Source organism: Orycteropus afer, unplaced genomic scaffold, assembly GCF_000298275.1.
Source record: "Orycteropus afer afer isolate SDZICR_OR568_19922 unplaced genomic scaffold, OryAfe1.0 scaffold00002, whole genome shotgun sequence".
NCBI classification, from domain to species: Eukaryota; Metazoa; Chordata; class Mammalia; order Tubulidentata; family Orycteropodidae; genus Orycteropus; species Orycteropus afer.
In genome coordinates, this window is record NW_006921589.1 from 26,926,813 (window position 1) to 26,950,752 (window position 23,940).

At 44.1% G+C, this 23,940-nt stretch overlaps 1 protein-coding gene across 1 annotated transcript in view; it reads right to left on the minus strand.

The window, feature by feature from the left end:
• Nucleotides 1-698: 698 nt before the first annotated feature.
• Nucleotides 699-23,940, minus strand: part of NRP2 (neuropilin 2) — a 132,634-nt gene continuing 109,392 nt past the window's right edge. The window contains exons 16-17 of the mRNA XM_007934867.2: nt 3,759-3,809; nt 699-1,003 (exon numbers count right to left, since the gene is read on the minus strand). Coding sequence (XP_007933058.1) covers nt 699-1,003; nt 3,759-3,809 — 356 coding nt within the window. The remainder of the gene's footprint in view (nt 1,004-3,758; nt 3,810-23,940) is intronic.

Genomic DNA, 23,940 nt, shown 5'->3' on the forward strand with positions numbered 1-23,940 from the left:
ACACATAAGAAAGAGCTGTTTATGCTGACCCTAAAATGGCAATTTTCCCCTGGGTAAAAAAAGTTAAAGGCAACAACATCCTACTTAAATGCTAGGACTGGCAATGGCAGCTTGTAGGGTTGGCTGGCAGAACTTCCACCACAGCAAATCCCTAGAGGTCTGAGATGATCAGAGCCTGGGATAAACTGGATGGCTTTTTGTGTGTGTGTTCTACTTCTAAAGGTGGAAAGGCTGAAAAGACCCTATGCTTTTAAGTGTTGATCAGAAAGCCAATGTGAAGAAGAACGACCAACACTCAGCTCCAACCACTGGCAAGGTCGGAGCCTGTTCTGCCTCTTTGAGTTGCTCACAGACTAAAGAAATAAAATATAATAATAATAATAATAACAAATGCACAAACAAAATAGAACTGTGACCCCAAAGAGATGAGCTCCTGTCTTTGTCCCAGCAGAGAGCATGGCGCTGACCCTGCTGTGACTCAGCCACCACAGTCAGTCCTTGGTGGGCAGTGACCCCTGTGTGGGCTGCGTTTGCCCTCCTCCCACCACTCGCCTGTCTGTCTTGTCCACACCTTCGGTATTCTGGATCAGTTTGATCGGAACTATGGTACTCAGTTCCCAAAGGAAAAAAAAAAAATCTAATCTTCCCCAGCCTGTCCTGCTGGAATGAAACGTCAGATGTGATTTGGATACAATCTGTTATGCCTCTGAGCAGCACTTCTGGTGGTTCATCTTGACCTTGTGCTTGAGGCCATCGTAGAGCTCGAAGTTGTAGTTCTCCAGCGTGGTGCAGCTGCGCGAGCTCAGGCCCGAGTAGGAGCACGTGCAGTAGAGCAGCAGCCCTGCACAGGTGGCCCCCAGCAGCACGCCCAGCGAGCTCATGGCAATGATGGTGATGAGGATGGGGTCCAGGGTGTACAACCAGCTCTTTTCTTTATCAGCCGAGGAGACCCCAGACCCTGAGGTTGGGGAAGAAGAATTGGTCCAATCCACCTCGTACTCATCTAGGACACAAAACACACGTAAGATCTCTACAGGTGATTTTTCACATATGGTGAAAAACGTGAAACTGTTCACTATAGATGAGTAAGCAAGCACAAGTAAGCCTGTGCTTAGTTTGGTTACCGGGTATGCTGTCTTTGTTAGGATTGCAAATTTGAAAAAAAAAAAAAAAAAGGCTATGATTCTGTAGGATGGTGCTCTGAGGTTGGGAGAGAGACAGATGTCAGCCATATCTAGACTCATGTGGTGAACATTTGTGAAACTGTTCACTGAAGATTAGTAAGTAAGCACAACTAAGCCCATGCTTACCTTGCTTATTGGGTAATCCGACACTGGTAGGTACTGACAATTTTAAGGCAAAGCTGTTGCCTATGTGAGTCCTAGCCCAGGTCAGGAGTTCCTCAGAGAGCACAGTCGGAACTCAGGAGCTAGACTGCTTGGGTTCACATTCTAGCCCTGCAACGTCCTCACTGTGCATCCCTGGGCAAGTGGTCATTTCACCTTTCTCTGCCTTGGCTCTTTCTTCTATCAAATGGAGATACTATAATATCCACCTCAGTAAGCTGTAAGGAGGATTAAATGAGTTAATATTTGTAAAGTGCTTTGAAGGGCATCTGGCACATAATAAGCGTTGTATGTCTTTGAACAACTACCTGTCAATTTGTCATACAGTGGTGGCCTGCATGTTGCTGTGATGCCAGAAGCTATGCTACTGGTATTTCAAACACCAGCAAGGTATGGTGAGTATGCACAGTGAGGATGTGGCAGGTCTAGGATTTGAACCCATGGTGGACAGGTTTCAGCAGAACTTTCAGACTAAGAAAGGTCTGGTGATCTACTTTCAAAAATTAGCCAGTGAAAACCTGATGGGTAATAACAGAACACTGTCCAACTTGACTGCCTAGACATGTTATCAGGAAGGACCAATCACCAGAGAAGGGCACCCACCATGTTTGGTGAAATAGAGGGCCTATAAGGGTATGAGGTGAGGTGAGGTGGATTGGTACAATAGTTTCAAGATGTACTCTAGCATCTGGTAACTGTGAAGAAGACCCAAGACTGGGCAATATTTTGTTCTGTTGTACATAAGCTGCTTGGACTCATTGAGTCAAAACTGATTCAACAGGATCGATCTATCTAATATTTAAATAATTTGATGGATCTTAGGTAACCTCAGATGTTAACAGAAGTTTCCCAGTGCCTTTGAGCACTGGGATGACCCTGTGTTGTAGGCACCCTTCTTTCTTTGCTTCCTTATCCCTCACTTCCAACTGACTCGAGCTAAGTTAAAGGACAGGCTGACAATTGTCACATGATGGATCCCCCAATTTAGCATTCCTGGCCACACAAGCAACAAGTGCATTCTGGTCACCAGGTCTCACCTGACATTTATCTTCCCTTACATTTCTATAATATGACCAAGGCAGGGACACAGCCACAGCTCATTTATTAGGATCTCCAAGTAATCCCATAAAGAAAGCAGCTGATATTATATTTTTTTAATAGATGAGGAAACTGAGGTTTAAAGAAAGTGGGTGACTAGATGGTTGATTGAAGATCACAGAGTTAGTGAGTTGTGAACTCAGGGTTAGGACTCAGGCTTTCTGCGCCCTCAGCCCTTGCTCTTTCCACCACATTACAGCGTCTCCGCTGCTTGATCTCCTACAGCCTCTCCATGTGGGTCAGCTGTGCAGTTCTGCCCATAAAAGGAGTGTTGGACGGGTTTTTGCAGGGAGAGTCTGCATTCACTTAGCAAGGTGCTGTTTGGGTTACTCACTCAAGTTTCTATAACTACACTTGAAGTTTTTGATTAAGGTCAGGTTAAAAGCAGCTGCTCTATAAACTGTTCTTTTAAACGCATCAATCTTGTGCGAAAGCTGTTCTTTGAGTGGAACTTTGCTGTTGAGTCTTTTGGAGATCAACTCTGGCACTCAGAGACCTGTGCTGCTCTGAGCTGAGGGGGGATATTATATCTACATGTTTGCTCAGCTGTCCCCCAGTCAAGATTCTTGCTCCAGCCTCTTTAAGTGTGTGTATTTGAAGTGGGAAAATATAGTATGGTTGTTGTTGTTGTTGTTATTTGCCGTCGAGTCAGCCCCGACTCATAGCGACCCCTTCTTGGGTTTCCGAGGCAGTATCACTACGGAAGTAGGATTGCCCAACCTTCCTTCCGAGGAGTGGCTGGTGGGCTTGAACCGCCAGCCTTCTGGTTAGCAGTCAAGTGCCTTAGGCACTATGCTACCAGAGTAAATATAAATATATAAGATGCGCAGTGTGGGAAAAGAACCTAAATCTTGTAGTAAGCCCCAACCTGGAGTCTTGGATTATGTGAGAAATGTCCTTCGAAGCCAGAGAATCGGAACCACAGCAGGCCTGGGAGAATATTCCTGTTACATCCATTTACTCAGCATCTTTTTGGGAGGAGGTCAAAGGGTTCAAGCAGCTACACTGACAGAGAGTCCGCCTTCTACTTCTAAAGGGTTTATCTAGATTTGACCATCAATGTAATGAGTTGCCCAGAGTGGGGGACCTGTTTCAGATTAGGCAAAGCTAACTCAATAAACTTTCTAAATCTCTAAATTTGACCTTACAGAGCAACTCATGGTTTCTTCATTTTTCTCTAGACTCTTTTCACTTACAGTTCCGACTGCTAGCTCTAAATTCTGGCCCTCCAGTACCCTGAACATTATTTTTGTTGACATCTTTATAACCAAACTTAGATTTCATGATTATCTGCTAAATCATAGCAATACTCACCATCAATTTCCTCATCATAGCCCTCTCTCCCGTGCATTTCTGGGATGTCCACTATAATGGAAAAAGAAAACAAATGAACCAAGTCATAACAAGTCTTATCATCATGGTTAAAAGTCAGAGATGCAATCTTCTGGAGGCTGGCTCTTCAGTATGGGGGACAGATAAGAGAATCACCATCAGCCTTCAAGTGACCTGTCTTTACTTCCAACAACCAGAAGAATAGAAACAATAAGAAAGGCCAGGTCTCCAGTGCAAGTTGTGTCTTTATGACTGTCATTCATTACCGCTGGCTTTTATCTAAGGCTCCTCAACAGCATCTATGCCCATCATCACCCACCATCATTGTGATGCCCATGTAGCATAGCACACCACCTTCTTATATACATGCACCTAAATGGACACAAGAGAGCTCTGGTAGCATGGTGCCTAAGGCACTTGACTGCTAACCAGAAGGCTGGCGGTTCAAACCCACCAGCCACTCCTCGGACAGAAGATGGGGCAATCTACTTCTGTAGTGATACCACCTCAGAAACCCAAGGAGGGGTCGCTATGAGTTGGGTCCAACTCGATGGCAAATAACAACAACAACAAATGGACACAAAATCTTTTTTTTCCTCTGGATTTCAAATAAATGTACAATCACTTAAGGAAGTCCCATTTCACATTATATGTTTTAATGTAGGATTGGAACTGGAAAGAATGTCAGAAAGCCTGTCCACCTCCACATATTCGTCTTTCTTTCCCAACTTGTTTTTTCTATTGGCTTTCTTCCCTGTTTGGAATAGCCCAGACATGCACAGCCAATCTGCCTAGTCCAGGTTTGAATGGAGCTAAGTTAATTTACTCTGAATATTCTCCAGTATTATCACCGTCTATTTGTTTCTTCTTCTCCTTCTTCTTTTTATGTTATTTTTTGGGAATAATACAGGTCTCTATTCACCATGCTGCTCATTTTACAGAAACCAGAGCTAATGAACATTACCTGTCTAAAAGGGTAAAACATTAAAAAAGAGAGTCAAATATGTGCTGAAGAGCAGCATTTTATCATTTCTTCCTATCTCACAAGCTAATTATGGCTGTCCATGCACTCAGCTCAGGATGACCCCAGTGAAAGTATATAGTCCTTTAGGAGTTTTGTTCAACCCAAGGTCAGGTGAATACCTGTGAGTTCAGCACAATGAATTAATATTCTAAAATCAAGGTTTAAAGCCCAAATCCCAAACAGGTAAAGTAGCATACAAGAGGACAAAGAACTTCAGATGGCCCTGCTTTTCCCTCACTCAGGGAAGATCCACTTGACCAACCTAAACTGAGCCTCCTTTTGCTACTGCCAGACTTGAAATTCAGTCCTTTGCTGGAGGCAGCAGTTTTAATCACGTAGAAGTCTTCCTCATTCCTGGCCAAAGCTCTCAAGCACGTTCTCATCCCCTTAGTTGTCGGTAAGGGATACACAAAAATAATGTGCCAAGACCCCACTTGGAAGGACCTTGGCATTGCCTACCACATGCCATGTGGCACTACTCCTCCATAAATCCAGACTGTTCCTGGCATGTTTACAACATAGCAACTGGCACCTGTAGGCCACGCCAGCTTCCCTACTTTGATTCCCATCCCTTGTATTATTGTCCAGGCCCCTACAAAGCAGGCTGTTTCCTTGGAATGAAGAGCATGAATCAACAAGAGGCAGGTGGTGTCTGTCATAGGGATCAAATCAAGCTTGTGAAAGTCAACCCAGAGCTTTTTTCTAACCTTACAGAAAAAAATGAACATGAAGGACAACTGTCACATTTCCAATAATTAATCATTTTGATGGGATGATCACATGTCTTAACACCTTCATGGTTAATAGATGCGTAACACTGGATAAGAATATATGAGTCAGCATAGGAGAAGAATTGTGGGGCTCCTGCCAGTGGCTTTTGGGCCAAATCCTGTTCTTGCTTTTAGGGATTCAGTCCCGGCCAAGGATGTGACAAATTCTTGGAGGCTAGAATGCCATCCTGCTCTATCTCATACCCTCAGGGAGGAACTCTTAAGACATTATTGATCACTGGCTGGAAAGAGCTGGATGTGCCACTGATCTTGGGGAAAGGGTAAAAGGATGGTCATAATGATAAGAACATTTTATCCTAGGAGATCAGAGCCTCACGTCTACCCACAGCTTCGGTTGCTTTCTTATCTGGCAGACAACGGGATGAGAGGACCTCTCAAGAGTGGGTCTGGTTCTAAGGTTCAGTGGAATTGATTGCCCAAATGTGGCTGAGATTTCTGCACCTGGAGAATCAAAAGCTACTTAAGGTGACGAAGAGCATTTTAGTGGCTTGACTTGGATTTTTATATGATTACTGCTCCCAGGACTTTGGGTGAGTGGGAAGGGGTCAAAAAAAGGATAAATTAATCAACATTTTCAAAAGCGCATCTGTTCACCAAGCCTTAAAGAAAGAATGGCACACTGGGGAAAACCAAAATAAAGGGAATATTTGTACAAAAGCAATTTACTTTGCTAGCAATTTTCTCTAGTCTCCTTGCTAATATTCCTGCTATCTGTGTTCTATTCAGAGCTTTCTCTCTCAAAAGCCTCTTTGCCCTTCACAGGCCACTTTCCTTCCCTGTTGAGTCCAGTAGATAAACTTCAGTTTGTTTCTCAGGATGTTTGCCAGAAGAGTCCGGTTCTCTACTAGGTTCCTGCAGCTCTAGCAAAGACAAAGCAAGGGTAGGGAGGGCAGCTGCCAAGAGGAAGCCTAGAGGGAAAGGCACTAGTCTTTCCTGGGAAAAGGAGGGAGAAGTCGTATATGGGGAGCTCAAGGCAGGAAACAGAGGCAGCACCTCCCTGGGGAGAGGGAATGGCAGCACAGGAAGGCAGATGCAGCTGGGGAAGTGAAGGAAGACAGCAAGAGAATGGGAGGAACACACGGACTTGGAATCTGGTTTCTAACTGAGAAAAACTCTGAGTGGATGGGTGTGTTCGTGAGTGTGAGATGGAAGAGGCAGAGAGGAATGGGCCACACCTCTAGGAGAACACAGATCAGTAATGGATCTTACCACCCACAGGACTTACATTTTCAGCCTCTGCATGTACGTGACCCTATTTCCTTCTAGCTTCCGATGCGGATTCGGTCTCAGGTCAGTCTGACTCCAAAGCCTGAAGTCTGATTCTCAGTATTGTATTAGGGCCAGAGGAGATCCCTAAGTCTGGCCTCAAGTTCCTCTGCTGCAGGTAGGACATTTCAATTACTGCCATATCACGACTACCCTATTCTAACAGAAGAAAGGGCCTGCCTTGTCATGGATCCTAGCTGTCTGCATGTGTACTCTCTGGCTGTTTGTCTGCATCACTGGCTCACTGTTTTGGTGGGAATTCATGGGGGCTTGATATGAATGTGAAAATGTGGTGATGCAAAACTTGGGGCTTCTCATTTTCCCGTGGTAAGCATCACCCAGAAAGAGAAAGTTAATATACATTGGTCTTCAAAAGGCAGTCTAAATAAAGTAACCAATCAACCAACCAACCAACCAACCATTTAACCAGCCACCATTTTATAAGAGGGCTTACTAGGTGACCAGGCATCATATTGAGGACTTTGGGAAATAAAGATGTATGGGGCCAGGTCTCTGCCATCAAGGTCCTTCCATTTGGTTGGGAAATCAAGATTCTTTTTTTTTTTTTTACAGGCCACTTCTGGTGGGGACTCTGAGTGCTACAGGATCCATGAAGGCTACAGAGCAATTAGGGCTGAGTCATTGCCAGGAAGGAAAACCTGGGTGTGGAATTGAGACTTCTGCCAGGTAGGGGTTGGGAGAGTCCTATATCCTCTATCTGTTTGTTAGGATTGCTTCAAGTGTGGCAACTGGGACTTTGTACCCACACCCTGATCTCTTGGCTTTTTGTTTATACTCATTTATATTGGGCCCACCAAGGAATTCAAAGTGATTGCTTTACCTGGCTACAAATCTTCTACCCTGTATTTACCTAGGTGGGTGTCTGGTCTCTTCAGCCTTTACTATAGACAAACTAGTGAGAGGAGCTGGTGAGCTAATGAGTAACTGGAAGGGAAGCTAATAGAGTTTGAGTAATCAAGTGTGGCTGAGTAGCTGCAACTTAAAATGAAAACAAAACCTGGTCATTATAAAAATCGCCAGGTGATAAGCCACACTGCTCCCCCAAGTGTTCCTTCCCTTGGCATCAACAGGCAGAATAGGTATATGGTGAAGAGTGATTCAAAGTCCTACACATTTACTATTGTCTATTTTTCACTGTAAGAGAGCCATACCAACTAGTTATTAAAAATCCACTGGACTGTTCCAGGAACTCCCCCTACCCTAGAAGAGTCAACTATCCCCTAGTGTTCTTGTAAGTAAATTGCAACACTACAGAACAAATGATGAACAACAATAGCCAGTCACAAACCAAACTTGCTCTAATGAAATACATTTCTCCCTGAGGGATCTGGAACATTGCCTGTTGTTGTAAGACCACACATGCTATTCAAGGGGAAACACCCCTAATCACGTCTAACCTGCAGCAGGGAAATTCCCCACTGAGTGTGATTTAGGTCTAAACAAGAATGCGCGCGCTCTCTCTCTCTGTCTCACAATCCTCCTTGTTCATCCTCTCTTTATTTTCTCTCTCTTATTCCACTATGCTGTGGACTACACTGAACGCATCTGTGTTGCTCAGAGCAGAACATTGGTCTGCTCACTTTCTGCATTGTAAAGGAAGCATTACCAGATTGCTAGGAGAGTGAAACGTCTGCCCAAACCACTGACTACTTTTTGATAAATGATTTAAGGCAATCAGTCCCTGGGTCACTTGTACACAGGTCATTTCAGGACATTGACTTGCATTAGTTGTCTTTGAAGAGTCCCTTCTATGTCAACTCTGAGAAGTGGAGTAGGAGGCCCGGTTGGAGCTGATGACAAGTTTGTCATAAGAATGAAAAGCAGAGACACTCTAAGGTGACTGACTGGCGGTCAGCTTCACTCTGAAGGGAACAGCATGGGATATAAGCAGCACTGGGAATGGAGTCCTCCGGCGGCACAAACAGTTAAGCTAAGCACTCAGCTACTAACTGAAGAGTCGGCAGTTCAAATCCACGCAGAGCTGCCCTGGGAGAAAGTCCTGCTGACCTACTTCTGAAAGATCACAGCCATTGAAAACCCTATGAAGCACAGGTCTACTCTGAAACACAGGGGATTGCCAGGGGTTGGGGCTGACTTGATGATGACGGGTTTGGACTGGAAGCAAGGATGCCTACTTCTTGTCTGGGCTGTGCTACTCATCCAATTTTTTTTTTAAAGAGTTTTGACAAATCATTGAACCTTCCTAAGGCTCACTTTGCTTCTCTATAAAGTAACCTCTGATGTTCTTTCCTGATGGAAAATACTGTGGTCTTTAGGGAAAACAAAGGAGAAAGGTGTAAAGAGCTTTCTGATGAGGGCTGAGAAGGCTGCTGGAGTGAGGTGGACTCGGTGACTTCTACATGAGAGGGTGCCATTGTCCCTCATCGCTCACTGCCTCATTCTTCACCTCAGGTCTGTCCAATTTAGGAAATGGTAGCTCCCAGAAGTCATCCACCTTAAGGTGGACATGGAAGAGAAGACAATAAAAAAGGGCAAGTGAAGGGAAGAGATGAGGTTCCATGTGTTCAATATCTGCCAGTTTTGTTTAGGAACCAAACTTACTATAATATAGGAGCTGATAAACTGACTAAATTGTGCCCCAAATTTTAAGTGTCCACCTTAACTGAGGTAAGGCTGATAAAACCTCATGAAAACCCAGTCTTAACATGTCCACTTAATCCACTCAATTTCAACCAGCCCAAGCAAGGCTCTAAGAACCTCTTACACACAGGAAATCATTGCAGTTATTCATTTTCACAGGTACCAGGTGTCATCACTTCTATTTTAAAGAAGGAATTGAGGAAGGAGGTAAAAAAAAAAAAAAATGCAATAAGTCATTGAACAAATCAGCAGCAGAAATGAGAGTGAACCAGAGATTTTCGACACCTTGTTCTAGGGGGCCTGTGATTTATTTGGGAGAAGTTCTTGGCCACTTAGAATGTTTGTTGGATTTGATTCCAAGTTCCTGAACCCCCTGAGCCAGCTAAATCACTAGATTGTTCAGATGGGAGTAGCCTTCAGAAAAGTCTCTCAGCCATTTTGTTTTGATCCCAGCAGGAAATACAACACTGAGATACAACAAAATGAGAAATAATGGAGAAGTAAGGAGATATTTCTTGGCCCTTCAAAGTGTTTAATTCGGTCTAACATTTAGTATTGGCTGAAGGTCCCCTTGCCCCAACACACACACTTAATTTTCCTAATTCAGTTTGTTCATCCCCAGTTGCAATAAGAAGCCAAAAGTTCAGACATGGATCTAAACTTTGCCAAATCTCCTCCTTTAGAAAGTCTGGCTACTTGAGAGCCGTTCATCCCTTGCTGGGTTTGGCTTGAGTTTAGAAACACTACGAGAATATCTTTTATCATGGGTTTTTATCTCTTGAGCTCCAGCCAAATCTATGTAAGGTCATGAAAAAATACTTTTGGACACTCTCAAATGGTTTTAAGCTGGACGGGAAAAGGGGGTTAGTTTGATATTACTGAAGGAGTTTGATCTTGAATTAACCACAATTTTCTATTATTTTTTTTTTGTTGTTGTTGTTGAATAACTAGGAGGACAGACTAAAAAAGACTGGAAATACGGACTGCAAACAAGAAGGCTGTGAAATGACTGAATAATACTTTCAAGTCTGGAGGCGGATGAGCAGCTAAACGATTCCACCGAGCCCCAATGATGGCGTGAAAATAGGAAAAATGCAGCCCGAGAAATATTTAGCTATAAAGATAGGTTTCAGTGTTGCACGGGCTGGAAAACCCAACAGCACTGGTGGTAGAAAATTCTGGAATCTTTAAAAAAAATTTTGTTTTACCCTAGTTATTTGAAAAGTCAGAGGCATATTTTATCTCTCTGGATACACAGGCCAACAACAAAAACAGGCTCTTTGTAGATTTCTTTTGGTTGGCTACCTTTTAGGGTATGAAGAAGGGAAAAACACAGGAAATGTCAGGGAGAAAGGTCCCCCTCCCTTCCCTTTGCGTATTATTTTTCTTGAGATGATAGGAAAAGAGCTTCATTTCTGTGCATTTCAGGGAGATTTTCCCAGTGGGTTTTGGCATTTCTTCTCTCCTCCAGTCCCACATATCAAGAAGAATAACACATAATAGAAACACCACTCTAGTGGAGTGGTTTGGTACAGCCTGGGGCAAGTGAGAGGAGGTAACTGGCGAAACAAAACTTCATCCATTTCCAATGTGAAAAGTAACATCTTCTTAAAGGTTGCCCCTCTTAATTTCGAAGGTCCTTGAAAAAAATTATCTGGATATGTGTACCTCACCAAGAGGACACACTTTTATCACACTAGGAGAATCTGCTAAACTTAAAAGCTGGTGCTTCTTCAGAACACAAGAATGTATGATCTTGTGACAAGAGTTTGGGAGTGCCAAAAAGGTACCTCTCTCTCCTCATTCAAGAGATGATTTCCCCTAGCAGATTACTGGTAACTGAGGCCTAAAATTATACCACAATAGAATCATTTCCTTAGCTTAAGGTTTGGTGTCCTGTAAAAATGCCCATTAAACTTGCCCAGACATCTAAGCCTTTGTGTGACGGAATCTGACTCATGTTTTTCTGAAAGAAGGCTTTGGTGGAGGGAGCATAGAGAAGGTATAAGGATGCTGAGTGCCAGAGGAGAAGAAAAGGGGCTATCAGGGAAGGGGGAAGGTGTAGCAAGAGGAGGTTAGACTGAAGATGAACAACATCTGGCACAAAGGCAGCTGGGTGCAAATCATGTCTTCCTTAGGGAAAGAGCAGTGGGATGGTGGCCCTATCAAGAGGGGTAGAGCCGAAGTGATGATGACATTGTGGCTCTATGGCTTCACGTGAACACTAACATTACTGATTGCACATGTCTGGTCTACAGTTGCCTGGGGCTGATGAAGTACCTCTGGAGCTCTTTGACACAACCATGCCAGGCCCGTCCAGGACTTAATGACTGCTTTCCCACCCTCAGTAACAGCTGTCAGAAATGCCCTCAGAAGCTACAGGGGAGCCCACACCAGCCTTCACTGTCCTTATGCCCCTTCTCCCAGCCCCTTGGTAGCAGTAAGGAAACGCAAAAGGACAAAGAGAAGCTTTAACAGACTGCTAAAATGAAGCATCACTAAACAGCAGGCCAAGTGAGACTAGGACTTTGGTCAAGGCCACCTCTTGCTCAAAGCTTTCTCTGCATTTCCATCATGACTGGAGCTGTCTGCTCCCTAACAAGTTGCAGAGAACTTGGAATCCAACCATTCTGGTAATGAGTCCTTCTGCCTGAGAAAGAAACTGCTATTGTTGAAAGACGAGACATGGCACGGTATCATTCCAGTTCTGGATCAGAGCCTTTGCTGTTGGGAATGTTCGTTAATGATATTAGAAGGGTTTAATTTTGTATAGTTACACAAAGAAGACAAAACAAGGTATGCACACGTGTGTTGGAATATCTTCGTCCACCCAGACCTCACACTCATGCTGCTTTCTTTCCAGAGCCATCCAGAGTTATAAACCCCAGCCTCCTGCCCATGAGGCAGCAGTCTTGGATTTTTGGCAAGTCAGAAAGAGCCCACAATGCACATATGTGGTCATGGACATTACTCATCCTGCCCAGAGTCAAAGACACATTACTATGACCCTTTTGTCTTAATGCACAATAGAAATCAGGGCAGTGCTCTTGGAAGGAATGATGTTTCTGACTCACAGGTCCCTTGGCTTCTCCTCCACCCGCCACTCCTTGCAGGAGCCATTTGGGGCTAGGAGCTTTGCCTACACATATAAACATCTCTCTAGAAAACAACCTTGCCTCCTGGCACCTTTCCTCAGGGGAGAGGAGCCCTGAACCTCCTCTGAAGCAAACTGGATGGCCCCCTGCAGCCGGGAAGGCCTGCTCCTCTCAGGGCCAGTGCGGGACCTGGGCCACAAGGCCTCGAGGATTTGAAGCTTTCTCTTGGCCTACCTGTGGCTGCTGGAATACTTTAGTCTGCAGCACAGTATTGTGCATTGACCTTAAAGGATTTTTTTTCACATGAATTTTTTAGTAGAAAACATAAATAAATAACAGTGAGGAACAGCACAGTCACTCTCTGAAGAAACCAAGTGGAATTCATTAATCATGGAGAACAGGACTCTGCTGGTTGAACCCAGGGCCAGAACTAACTACTGTGCCACAGCTGCCACAGCTCTGGTGAGCTACCTTGTGGAGCCAGGGCCATCTTCTCCACAAATTGGCAATGGTTAAAAAAAAAAGAGAAAAAGTCCTGGAGAAACTTCCCTTGAGATTAAAATTCTCTTCAGCAAAAACTGCCCAGAGCCTTTCCTTGCAAGCACTGTACCCATTTTAGAAAATGAGAAATAGTCACAGAGATTATGTTTTTTGTGCAAATGTTGCAGGGGATATAGTCCAGGATGTCCACTAGTCTCTGTTACCTTCCCAAATGGGGAGAGATTCATTCTAAAAAGTAACCTTCAGCCATTTGAATCATTTATTAAAGTGAGAACAGGCACACTATTTGACCCACAAAGTCTTTCCTAGAGAAACATATGCACAAAGGTTTAAATTCAAGTATGTTCACTGCAGTATTGTTTACAGCAGTAAAAAATGTGGACACAACCTGAATGCCCCTCAGTAGGGGAGCACTGAATAAACTATGGTACATCAACACACTATGGAATACTATGCAGCAGCTAAAAAGGATGGGGTCAATCTGTCTGTCTGTCTGTACTGAAGTATCATTAAGACCCTGTCAAAGATAAGAACAAAGTTGTCCAGCGAAGTGAGCCAACACTTTGCATAACACATAAACCAACCCTCTAACAAACTAAACAAAACCTCAAACATCAGCCCAACCAAAGCACATCATTCTACATGGACATATGTGTTTGGAAAGTAAAAACACTGGCTTGGGAGTATATACCTGGAACCACCTTGCCTGGTTACCTCCAGTGAAAAGAGTGGAACTGGTCAAGAGTAAAGTGGGTTTTTGCTTTTTCTATATTGCTCTTTTGGAGGGTATAGTCATATATAAACTTGTGAGTTATGAAAAATAGGAAAGAAACCCAGTTACTATCCTAAAATCTCTCACAATCGCTTCTTTCATTAATAACCACAATGAACTAAGTGTCTAAGAAAAGGTGTTCCTCCACCCAACACCCAGTCCTACCTTCAGTGCCTCTACTGCTGACCCTTCAAATGACCTTTCTTCTTTCTTGGTCCAATGCCTCTGGGGTTTTATTTCCGTGTTTTTGGACCTCAGAGGTCAGCCCAAGAACAATAACTTTGCCCATAAAAGAGAAGAATGTTTCTAAATCTCCTGCCCACTGGACTTGGGGCAAGAGTAGCTTGGGCTGGTTGCCTGAATCACTTAGCTTCTGCATTGTTCCACACCATGGTAAATGGGGTTTTGCTCTTTGGCAAGCTCCCAAATCTTGTAAATCTTCAGTGCTCAGATTTGGGGCCAAAGGAACCTCCTCCAAGCAGTCGGTGCCTAGGTGCTCCGGCTGCAGCTTCTAACAGTGTGGACTTCTGATGGTATCTAACCGTGATACATACCCCAGTGCACCTGATCTGTGTGAGGCTTAATTAAAGCTTACGTTATGCCCACGTTTGATTTATCTACATAAGGTGACTCTCTCCCCCACTTATGGTAAGACCATCAGCTGGTGCTCTCCTCTCCCCTCCCATTTTCTCTGGTTGGATTTGTTTTGTGTTTTCTTTGGGCCGTCATTGAAGTGGATGAAAGGCAAATTACAGTTGTGAGAGCCCCAGTGATCCACACAATTAAAGAGAAAAAACAAGCTCGCACATACGGATCTGCAGTTTGGCTCTGATGTGTGGCCCACAATGCAGCCAAATCAAAACTTAAAAACGAAGCTCGTTTTCATCACAGATCATAGAAAGGCCACAGTGTTTTTGCAAAACAACTGCAGGGTGAGTGAAGAGGAGTGAAGAAAATAAATACGGTGCGACATTAGGTTGGTTGGGCTTCTGTTATCCTGGGAGGGCAGTGGTTGAAGCAAGTACGCACATTCAAACCATCATAAAGGACCTGGTAGGAGCAGAAACTTTCTATACTGGGACTTGACACTGGGTATTTATGATCCATGGAAACATAATTTCTGTAATATTTATGCTCGTGCTACTCTGAAATACTATACTGAGGAATGATTACTGGTAACGGTGCTGCATTCAGTGTCTAAGACTGGAGCCCAGCAGCCTTTGCCATTCTGAAGGGGTGAGAAAACCAAAACCAAAACAAACAAACAAACAAAAACCCACTGCCATCGAGTCAATTCCGACTCATAGTGACCCCCATTGCGTTTCCAAGGCTGTAAATCTTTACAGAAGTAGTTTGCCTCATCTTCCTCCCCCAAAGCAGCTGCTGAGTTTGAACCACCAACCTTCTGGTTAGCAGCCAAATGCCTTACCCATTGCACCACCACAGCTCCAAAAAGGAGTCAGAGTAACCTTAGAAGAAGCCATGGGACTAAAACCAAGCTGGGAAAAGCAATGACGAAATTCTTTTGTGGCTTCAATGAAACACTCATGCTAACCAATATACCAGTAGCAGTCACTGCTGAGTGCACTCTGACTTGTGGAGACCCCATGTGTGTCAGAGCAGAACTGGGCCCACAGGGTTTTCTAGGGTGATTTTTCAGAAGTAGATCACCAGCTTTCTTCCAAGATCCCTCTACGTGGACTTGAGCCTTCAACTTTTTGGTTAGTAGTCAAAGGTGTTAACCATTTGTACCAATGGAACAACCAATGGCCTGGCAAAATTGGTCCCAAGTCAATTCAGGAAAGTGTTGACCTAGCCTGGGTCTTTGCTTAAAATAAATACTATTGCAATGCTTTCATTTCATCCTTTAATAATGGGGACAAATGGCATTGAGGAAAGGTCAGTGTCATTCAGACCAAATGGGCAATTATACTTGTCATTAGATGAATTTACAATGCTCTAGCCGTGGACATTCTACTCCATTCTGCAGAGGACAGATAGTGACATCTATACTGAACTATCCATACTGATGAGATCCTGTAAGATCTGAAACCAGAAGGCTGTCTCCTTTTAGTACCACCTGGACAGGTTTTATAAGTGCTCCTCTCGGATCTAGTTTGAATAGGAAGAAAAGCAGTATTCCCCCCGAAATAGGGTCTTCTGGACAAGCCCTTTTCCTCAGGTCCTTCAGGGATAGTCCCCAGAGCCCTGAGGAAGGCTCCTAGATTGACAGAATATTCCTCATACATCCTCGGGGCTGAGGATATTTGGAAAATCCTTCTGTGACCTCTTGTTGACTATCATTTAGAAACCCTGAAGAGATGGGAGAAGGTCTTTTTCTAAATTTTTTCCTAATTCCCTTCTGGTACAAATATTTTATACATCTAGGTTATCAACTATCCAAAGGGGATAGCATGGGTGGGGGGCGGGTTAGCTCATCAAACAAGTTCTGACTTTTTGAGTAACATTCCTCAAAGCCTTTCTCCTCAGAGCGTTTATAGAAAGTTTCTTTTATAAAATGTCCCACCCTGATGGTTCCAGGTTCATGGTAGTCATCTGGCTATCTTCACTGCTTGCTAAAAAAGGAAGTCTAGAATGTCTGAATTCTGAACATGCTACAAATTCCCGTTTTGTCCAAAAAAGTGCTCATAAACTGGAGACAAACGTCCCTGTTGAAGTAATAATTTGGTAGGCGAAGGTTATGATGTTGCTATTTCTTCTCCAAAGGAAACTCTCTCTAGGAAGAGCAGAGCATGCGGTCCAGCTTCTCTGGTCGCACTCTCAACGGGGCCTTTGAAAGTAGAGTCCCTTCTCCAGAGCTGTGCCATCAAGAGAAATTTTGTGGAGTCACATTTAGCAAGTTAGCTACTTTTGCAAAATCCTACACCAAATCATAAAAGTTGGCTCAGCTGCACAAATCAGATAAAACTCCTAACAAGTCGTAATAAAAATAAAAGAAGGAAAAGCCCGCATAAAGCCTCAAGGAGAAAACCCACCTACCTCCCACAGAAATGCCCTGTAGCTCAGAAGGCAATGTGTAAACTTTGGAAACATCAATTTGTTCAAAGCCTACATTTCAACTTTGTTCTCACAGGCAAAGAAAAAAAAAAAAAAAAAAACCCAGATGTTTGTATAAAAATATCATCATTTTATTACATTCCACACAATACATTTTCAAATAATTTCCAACGTCCACAAGTTATTTTGACACACAGGCAACTGAGCAATGCAAGGAGTGTCACAGTTACAAGGAGAGGGGCAAGAATAGGAAGGAAAAATCCTGAAGTTTTCTTGTTGTGTTGTTGTTCTTTGGTAATTTTTGATTATTTAGGTGTTGGCTTGCCTGCTAGTTTCATTTTAAAGACTGTCTTTGTAAAGAGAGGGTATCAACTTCAGACACATTACTGAATTTCCTATTCAATTCTGGCTTTAATCCCCAAAATGTGGAACAAGGGAAAGGAACAATTTCACTTTATTTTCAGCACTATGGTTTGTCAATGGCAATGCTATGATTTTTTTTCCCCTCTTTTTCTGCCTCAGCCACTAATTAGGTGATAACAATTGCTAGTATAATATCAAAGAAGGGACTGTTACCTCACAGACAAGGGGTTCCCTCCTGGAGGTGTTGCCAGGAAACCTCTAACTAAGGCAAGAAGCTTTACCAGCCTGAGCAAGGCCATGGATCCATCTATTCATTCATTCATTCCTTTATATTTTAATAGTTGCCATCACATCTTTGACTTCCGAGAAGCAACTCTTAACACATGCATGCATGCACTCACCTGTCCAGGCTATTTTTCTTAAAAGAGAGCAACCCTTCCCTCTCTCCACGAAATATGGAATTTTGCTTTTCAAAGCTGTAAGTTATGACATTTCTACAGATCTGCCCTTTTAGCACAGGATCTGGCTAATACCGTGGAAGTTGCTGGGGCACAGAGAGCAGGAAGGAGAGAGAGAAGGGGACAGGGGGAGAGAGAAGGAGGTAAAGAAAAGGGGAGAGGAAAAAGTAGGAGAGAAGCCAGGCAGAAGAGAGGAGGAAAGAGGGAGGAGAGAGAGAATGAGACAGCTCCCAAAGAGATATAGAAAGAGAAGGGGGGAGGAAAGGCAAGGGGGGGAGGGGAGTGTGGGGAGGGTGGAGAGAGAGACAGGGACTGAGAGGGGGAAAGAGGGAGAGAGAGATACGACATCTCCAGCTGAAGTAGCATGGGATTCACAAAGATTTGAGCATTCCCTACTTTCAGCTATGGCATGAACATAAAGATGATGTTTTCCCCACATGGGGCATTAGATAAAGATGCAGCAAGTTCACAGAAGTGGTTGTTGTCATCTCTCAAAGAAGAGAAACACTCAACGGTATGTGGTAACTCAGCCAGTTGCTACACTGGCTGGATTTTCCAGGTGTTATTTCCAGCCTCTAGGGGTGTCTACAGGGATGCCAGTCATTTTGAGGGGATGGCTGGCCCCAAACATACAACTGGATGTGGATGTTAGCACACCTGAGATAGAAAGCCCTTAGTGACCTGGCAGGGAAGTTGCCTCTTGGAATCCTGAGTTGCGGCCCTCCTCCACTCCCAGCCTCTCTCTCCATCTTTTGCCGGGGTAGGCCACTTCTTGAAATCTCAAGGGAGATCCTGCTCACTAGCCTTTCATCTCTTCTTTTCTTGGCAGGGCTGTTATGATTGAGCCAGTGTAGCTCTTTGAAATAAAATAAGAGTGGGAGAGCACTATTCTTTCAGGAAGATGAAATAAACCAGACGGGAAAGTGAGTGTGTGTGTGCTGGAGGGACATTTCTGGATATGCCAAAAGAATGCTAAAAGTCTCTCTCTCCCAAGAAGCAAAAAAAAAAAAAAAAAAAGAAATCATTAGTATTTTGTTCTCAGAGGGTACCCGGAGGCTTTCAGCCAGGCAACCATCTTTGGAGAGGATCTTATACTTCCCCAGTGGGTTCCTGGCGGGAAGATGAGAAATAAACGGCCCCATGGCTGAGCCTCGTTACACCGAGAATCTTGTTAAAACACACATCTTCTATCAATGAAATTGACTTCATTATTTAATACATCCTTTGTACAGTATCATGAAGCCGTTTTTCTCTAACATCCCTCTCCCTGTGTTGCTTAGAGAGGACAAATGGCCAGCAATGGTTCTACCTTCATTATACTTTCTTACGATGCAGCAACATCTGGATATGCCAGGCCAGCCTGCTAGGGTGTATTTGCCAGATGCCACTTTAATGCTTTAAGGGGTAGCACAATGGCACATTTTTTTTTTTTTTTTAAATGATTACTTTCCATTTTGTCTTAATATTTAAATCAGGTGGACAGCTTTATATTCAAGTGGCTATAGATTCAGGCACACATTAACACAATGAAAGGAAAGCAAATGACCCTTGTTTTTTTTTTTCCCCCATATTGTACAAATGCTATTATAATGATCAACACAATACAAAGAATATGGTATTTAACCTTCTTACTCAGGCTCATCCCAAGTTGGGCCCAATGAACCTCCAGGGGGAGGAGCCTTTTAAAAGCCACTTCAGTCCTTCCTTCTCCTCCTGCCTCTCCTCCTGCTCTTGACTTACACAGACCACTGCTTTTTTGTACATCATTCCCAGATTTGTTATTCTCTATGACTTATTCCAAGATTGGACTTAACTGATAAAAGCTAAACATTCATTACGAGATTCTCTTTTATAAGGCAACATGAGACAGATTTGCTTCAGGGCTGGAAGTGGAGGTGGTTCCGTCTGCACCCAATGGCTGTTCTCTTGTTACTTCAAAGACACCAGGAGACATGACAAGGGGGTCATGTCTGAGTCCATTGGGGGAACCTTCCTTCCTCTTGGGTCAGACAGGTTGGGGGCGGGGATAGGAAGGGCCACATTTCATTCCGTTCGACCTCTATTTTTTAGGTACCTGGAGATGATAATGACAGCCAACAGAAACCCAGCCAAAGCTAGATAAGGCAACAAAAAGCTTCAATCTCTTCTCCAAGTAAACAAAACTAGTACAGTATATTATTTTCTTGTAAAATGTACCCCAGGAGAAGTAACACAAGAAGAGTTAAAGGGGGCCCTTGCTGAACACACTCACACCCCCCACACACACACACAATGAACCACATACTCTCTCACACACCCACACACAGAGAGCTACTCACACATACAAATGTCTACTATATACACACACAGGTCCAGGTTTCCCATCAAGTCTCCTGGCAGACTGCCCACCGAGAGGAGGTATGGGATAAGGCAAGGGGAAAACAAGGGACCAGTGTCTGGAACAAAACCAGCTGAGCCTTGAGTTGTGGAGTACTTAGGATGATATCTCTTCTCATAATAATCCAAGATGCAGCATTAGAGTTGGGTGTTGTTGGGTTGGAATCAACAAAAGAAGAAGAAAAATGAAGAACCCAAGGAGAATGGTTGGGATGGTTAAGAGCGCACAGGGTCTGGGGACCTGGGAGAGAGATGTCTGAGAGTTCACACAGAGACTAGGCCAGGAGAAAAAAGTGCAAAATCGAGGCAACGTGTTTGCAGTCTTTCTCGTTTGTTTTGGGTGCTGTCCTTGCTTCGGCCCTCAGCAGTGGGAGCCGCGGTCTTGCTCTAGCTTAATGGTTAGGGTGGGCTCCACCGCCAGAGGGGCCCCGTTGGTGTAGTGGGAGGTTTTGTAGGTGATGGAGTGATCGGTCTTCTTAGCCGCATAGCGGAAGCGGTGGTAGTGGAGCACCAGGGCCAGCGCGACGGAGACCAGCACCAGCACGGCGCCCCCGGCGGCTATTACGTAATACCAGTAGGCTGGGATGGGCTGCACAGGCACCGTGTCCACTGTGGGCTCGGTCCCTGGTAGAAGGGTGCCCCCTGGTGGAGAGACACAGAAGAGTGTTGCTAGACTGAGAGCATGCAGACTAATCAAAAAAATTAATTAAAAAAAAAAAAAAGAAAAGGAAGAAACACACACATGCTTTGGAGCGGACTGGGTAGGGGACAGGGGACTAAGGTGGTACTGATTATCTAGTATGTGCCAGGTACTTTTAAATGGTATTATTACCTATTCACAACTTCATGAGGTAGGTACTGTTAGACCCATTTTACAGATGAGAACACAGAGAACCAGAGAGGTTAAATTAATGGCGATACAGCTAGTAAGTGCCACAGGAGGGCATTCAATTTTATGATTACAAAGCCTTTTTCTCTGTTTAACTACAAAGACTATAATATAAAGAAGCATAATAATACACACACACAAACACACATACACACATAGGTAAATGATGCTGAAATGACTTTTGGGATTCAGTAAAGCTGATTCTCCAAATGGGTAGAAATACCACATTTGGTCTGGCTGGCCAGCTTTCTCAAACAATGTATTAATTAGTCTGGCTAGACTTGAAGGTAAATTCCACTTAGCTTGCCAAGCCTTCTGTGCCCACTGAAATCAGCCTGATCTTGTCTAAACAGGTCAATTACCACTGTCAAGCAATGACTAATAATGCATCTTCATTTTTTAATTGGTTGAAGGATTTAAAAAGCAGATTGGAAGGGAAGCTGCAACAAAAAATGTGGGCACAAAATGATAGTGGGTATGTGAGAGCGAGAGTGAGTGAGAGCAAAGAGAGAGATCATTCCTAATCGTAGAAAAGACCAAGCCTGAAAGAGAAGGTAGGAGGGGACTTAGCAGGCAAGCCCCTTCACTGGCCAGCCTCTGGTTGCCATGGAGATGATGTAGTAGATTTAAGCCCAGGGTAACTCTGGGGAAAGACTGGCTAGCATCCCATTCGATGCAAAACAGTGCTACAACTTGATTCTCTCAAAGATTTACATCAGATGAAAATCTGGCTCAGAATGGGGTGAGGAGCTTTTGAGCTTGCCAAAACCAGACATGATCTTTACTTCTGAAAAATGATGTATGCTTAACCTATGAAAAATCCCTCCCTAGCTGCTTGCATCAAGCAGTGGTGGCCAGGAAGATGTGTCTTCTCTATCCATGGAATGCTCCCAGATGGGAGCCCAGGACAGGAAGTACCTTTGTGGATTGTTGGTCCTACTCTGTGGGTGTGTCTCTGGTTGAGATGCAGGCAGGGTTCACATATGTTTTCATGCCTCCCCCAGGAGCCTTGGGGTTCCTTAAGCAGAGGAACTCACTCTCCTCTGGGTTTCCACCTAAATCTATTCACAAAGGAAGTGCTTATAAATGCTTGTGAAGAAAAGACTGAACTGAAGCTAAAACGTCTATTTCTGAGTTAATGTTCTCCAACTCCTTTGGTTCACTGAATGCCAGAACTCTTCTCTAGGATGTGGGAAATAGCTGAAGGTGGGGTCAGACTTTATACTGTCTTCTTAGAGATGGTACACAAAGAAGAACATTTTCCTTGGAACACTTTCAAAGCCTGTGCACTTTCCCAGCCCCTCGCCACTGGTCGCTCCGGGTTTAGGGATGCCCCTCTGCTAAGATGCAGGGTTCATTTTGATTCAATACAGGAGGGGCTTCAAGGAGGACGTGTTGCTCATCACCTCCCCTCCCAGCAGCCACATCCACAGCCCCTGGGGTGGAAAGATCCTAGAATCCCAGGGTCCCCAAACACCACTTCCTCATCCCTGTATCCTCCCATGCCACTGCCCATTCTCTTTTCCTTTGTCCCCAAACCACCTGAGGGCTTTCTATCGTCTTTTAATAATTGACATACTGGGTTGAGAAAGGACTCCCTCTTTTTTTTTGCCATACTGGAAATTATGCATAGAAACAGGAAAGGAGAAAGCGAGGCGTTGAAAACGGCTCCTTGAAATGGCCAACTTGTGAGTCACAGTGAACTGGTGTCAACTCATTATTCAGGTCACCGAGAGTATCTGCTGCCTGGCAACCACCCTGCCATTGGATTTTCATGCAGGCTCCCAAGAATGCACAGGAAGCAACAAAGTGTGCCAGGATGGGCCCAAAATTCTCCAGAACCATCCCTCCTTGCCCCAAAGGGCTGGATTTGATGCCACAATAGGGGCTGTCCTCTAATGAGGCTAGGGCTCCCCTGTGAGACAAAAGGAGGGTGATAGATCCACAGGGAGAGGAAGACCTGACCAGACCACAGAGGGAGAAGCACACATTTTTGCCAAACACCAGACAGACAACTGCCACGTTCCTTCCATCACAACAAATTCTCGGTTCAAAGGTGTGCTTTCCTTCAGCCAACATGCTGGTTTTCAGCATTAGATACACTATCCAGGACTCAAATTGCTGGAGTTGGGGAAAGCTGAAGCTTTAATGCACTGTTAGAGTGTTTCCTATAGTAGAAACAAAGAGGGGGCCCAGGAGAAAGAATATAGGGAGCACACTGGAGGAAGCTTAAGTGATACTATGTAGATGATGGACCCAGAATCCAAGCAATTGCTCTGCTTTGGGAGACACGCTCCACGTGAGGTAGACAGGCCCCTTCCTTACCAATCCCTCCCACCCAAACTATCAACAGGCGGAAAAACGTTGTGACAAAAGGCATTTGAAGGACATTATATTGGTTCCTTAAACATTTTCACTGTACATTTGTTTGGAGAAATGAAAAGAAAAAAACCACACTATGTGAGTTTGTGTTTTAAATGATAAAGGGGTTAGAAAAGAGAGGACACATTAAAAAACCCTTCTCTCATCCTCCACAAACAATTTTGTGGTGATCTGTAGTTGTGGGTCAGAAGTTTCTCTCAACATTCTCTCACTAAAGTGAGAGTCCCCAAGGGTAGGTGGATTAAGCGGGTTTGGAATGTGGCACTGTGGCAGCCTTTAAGGGTTGTGTGCTAATGAGACCGTGCCAGTCAGAGAAGAGGAGGTGATCAATTAATAGGGTTTAAATCCCATCTGAAGCAAAGCACCTCCACGGATAACAGATAACAGTAGCCGTCCAACGAATGTCCGGTGGGTGGATGGACAGATGGATGAATGGATGGACAGACAGATAGAGGAATATATTTTGGACAAACTTTCAGAATCCCTGGAAAATACTGATAACCCACTGCACTTCACAGCACAGTAATACTTGGAAAGTGAGCGCTAGATACTGCTCTGCTAGCTCATATCATGCCCCTATGGGAAACTAGAAAAAGGCACCCCCTTT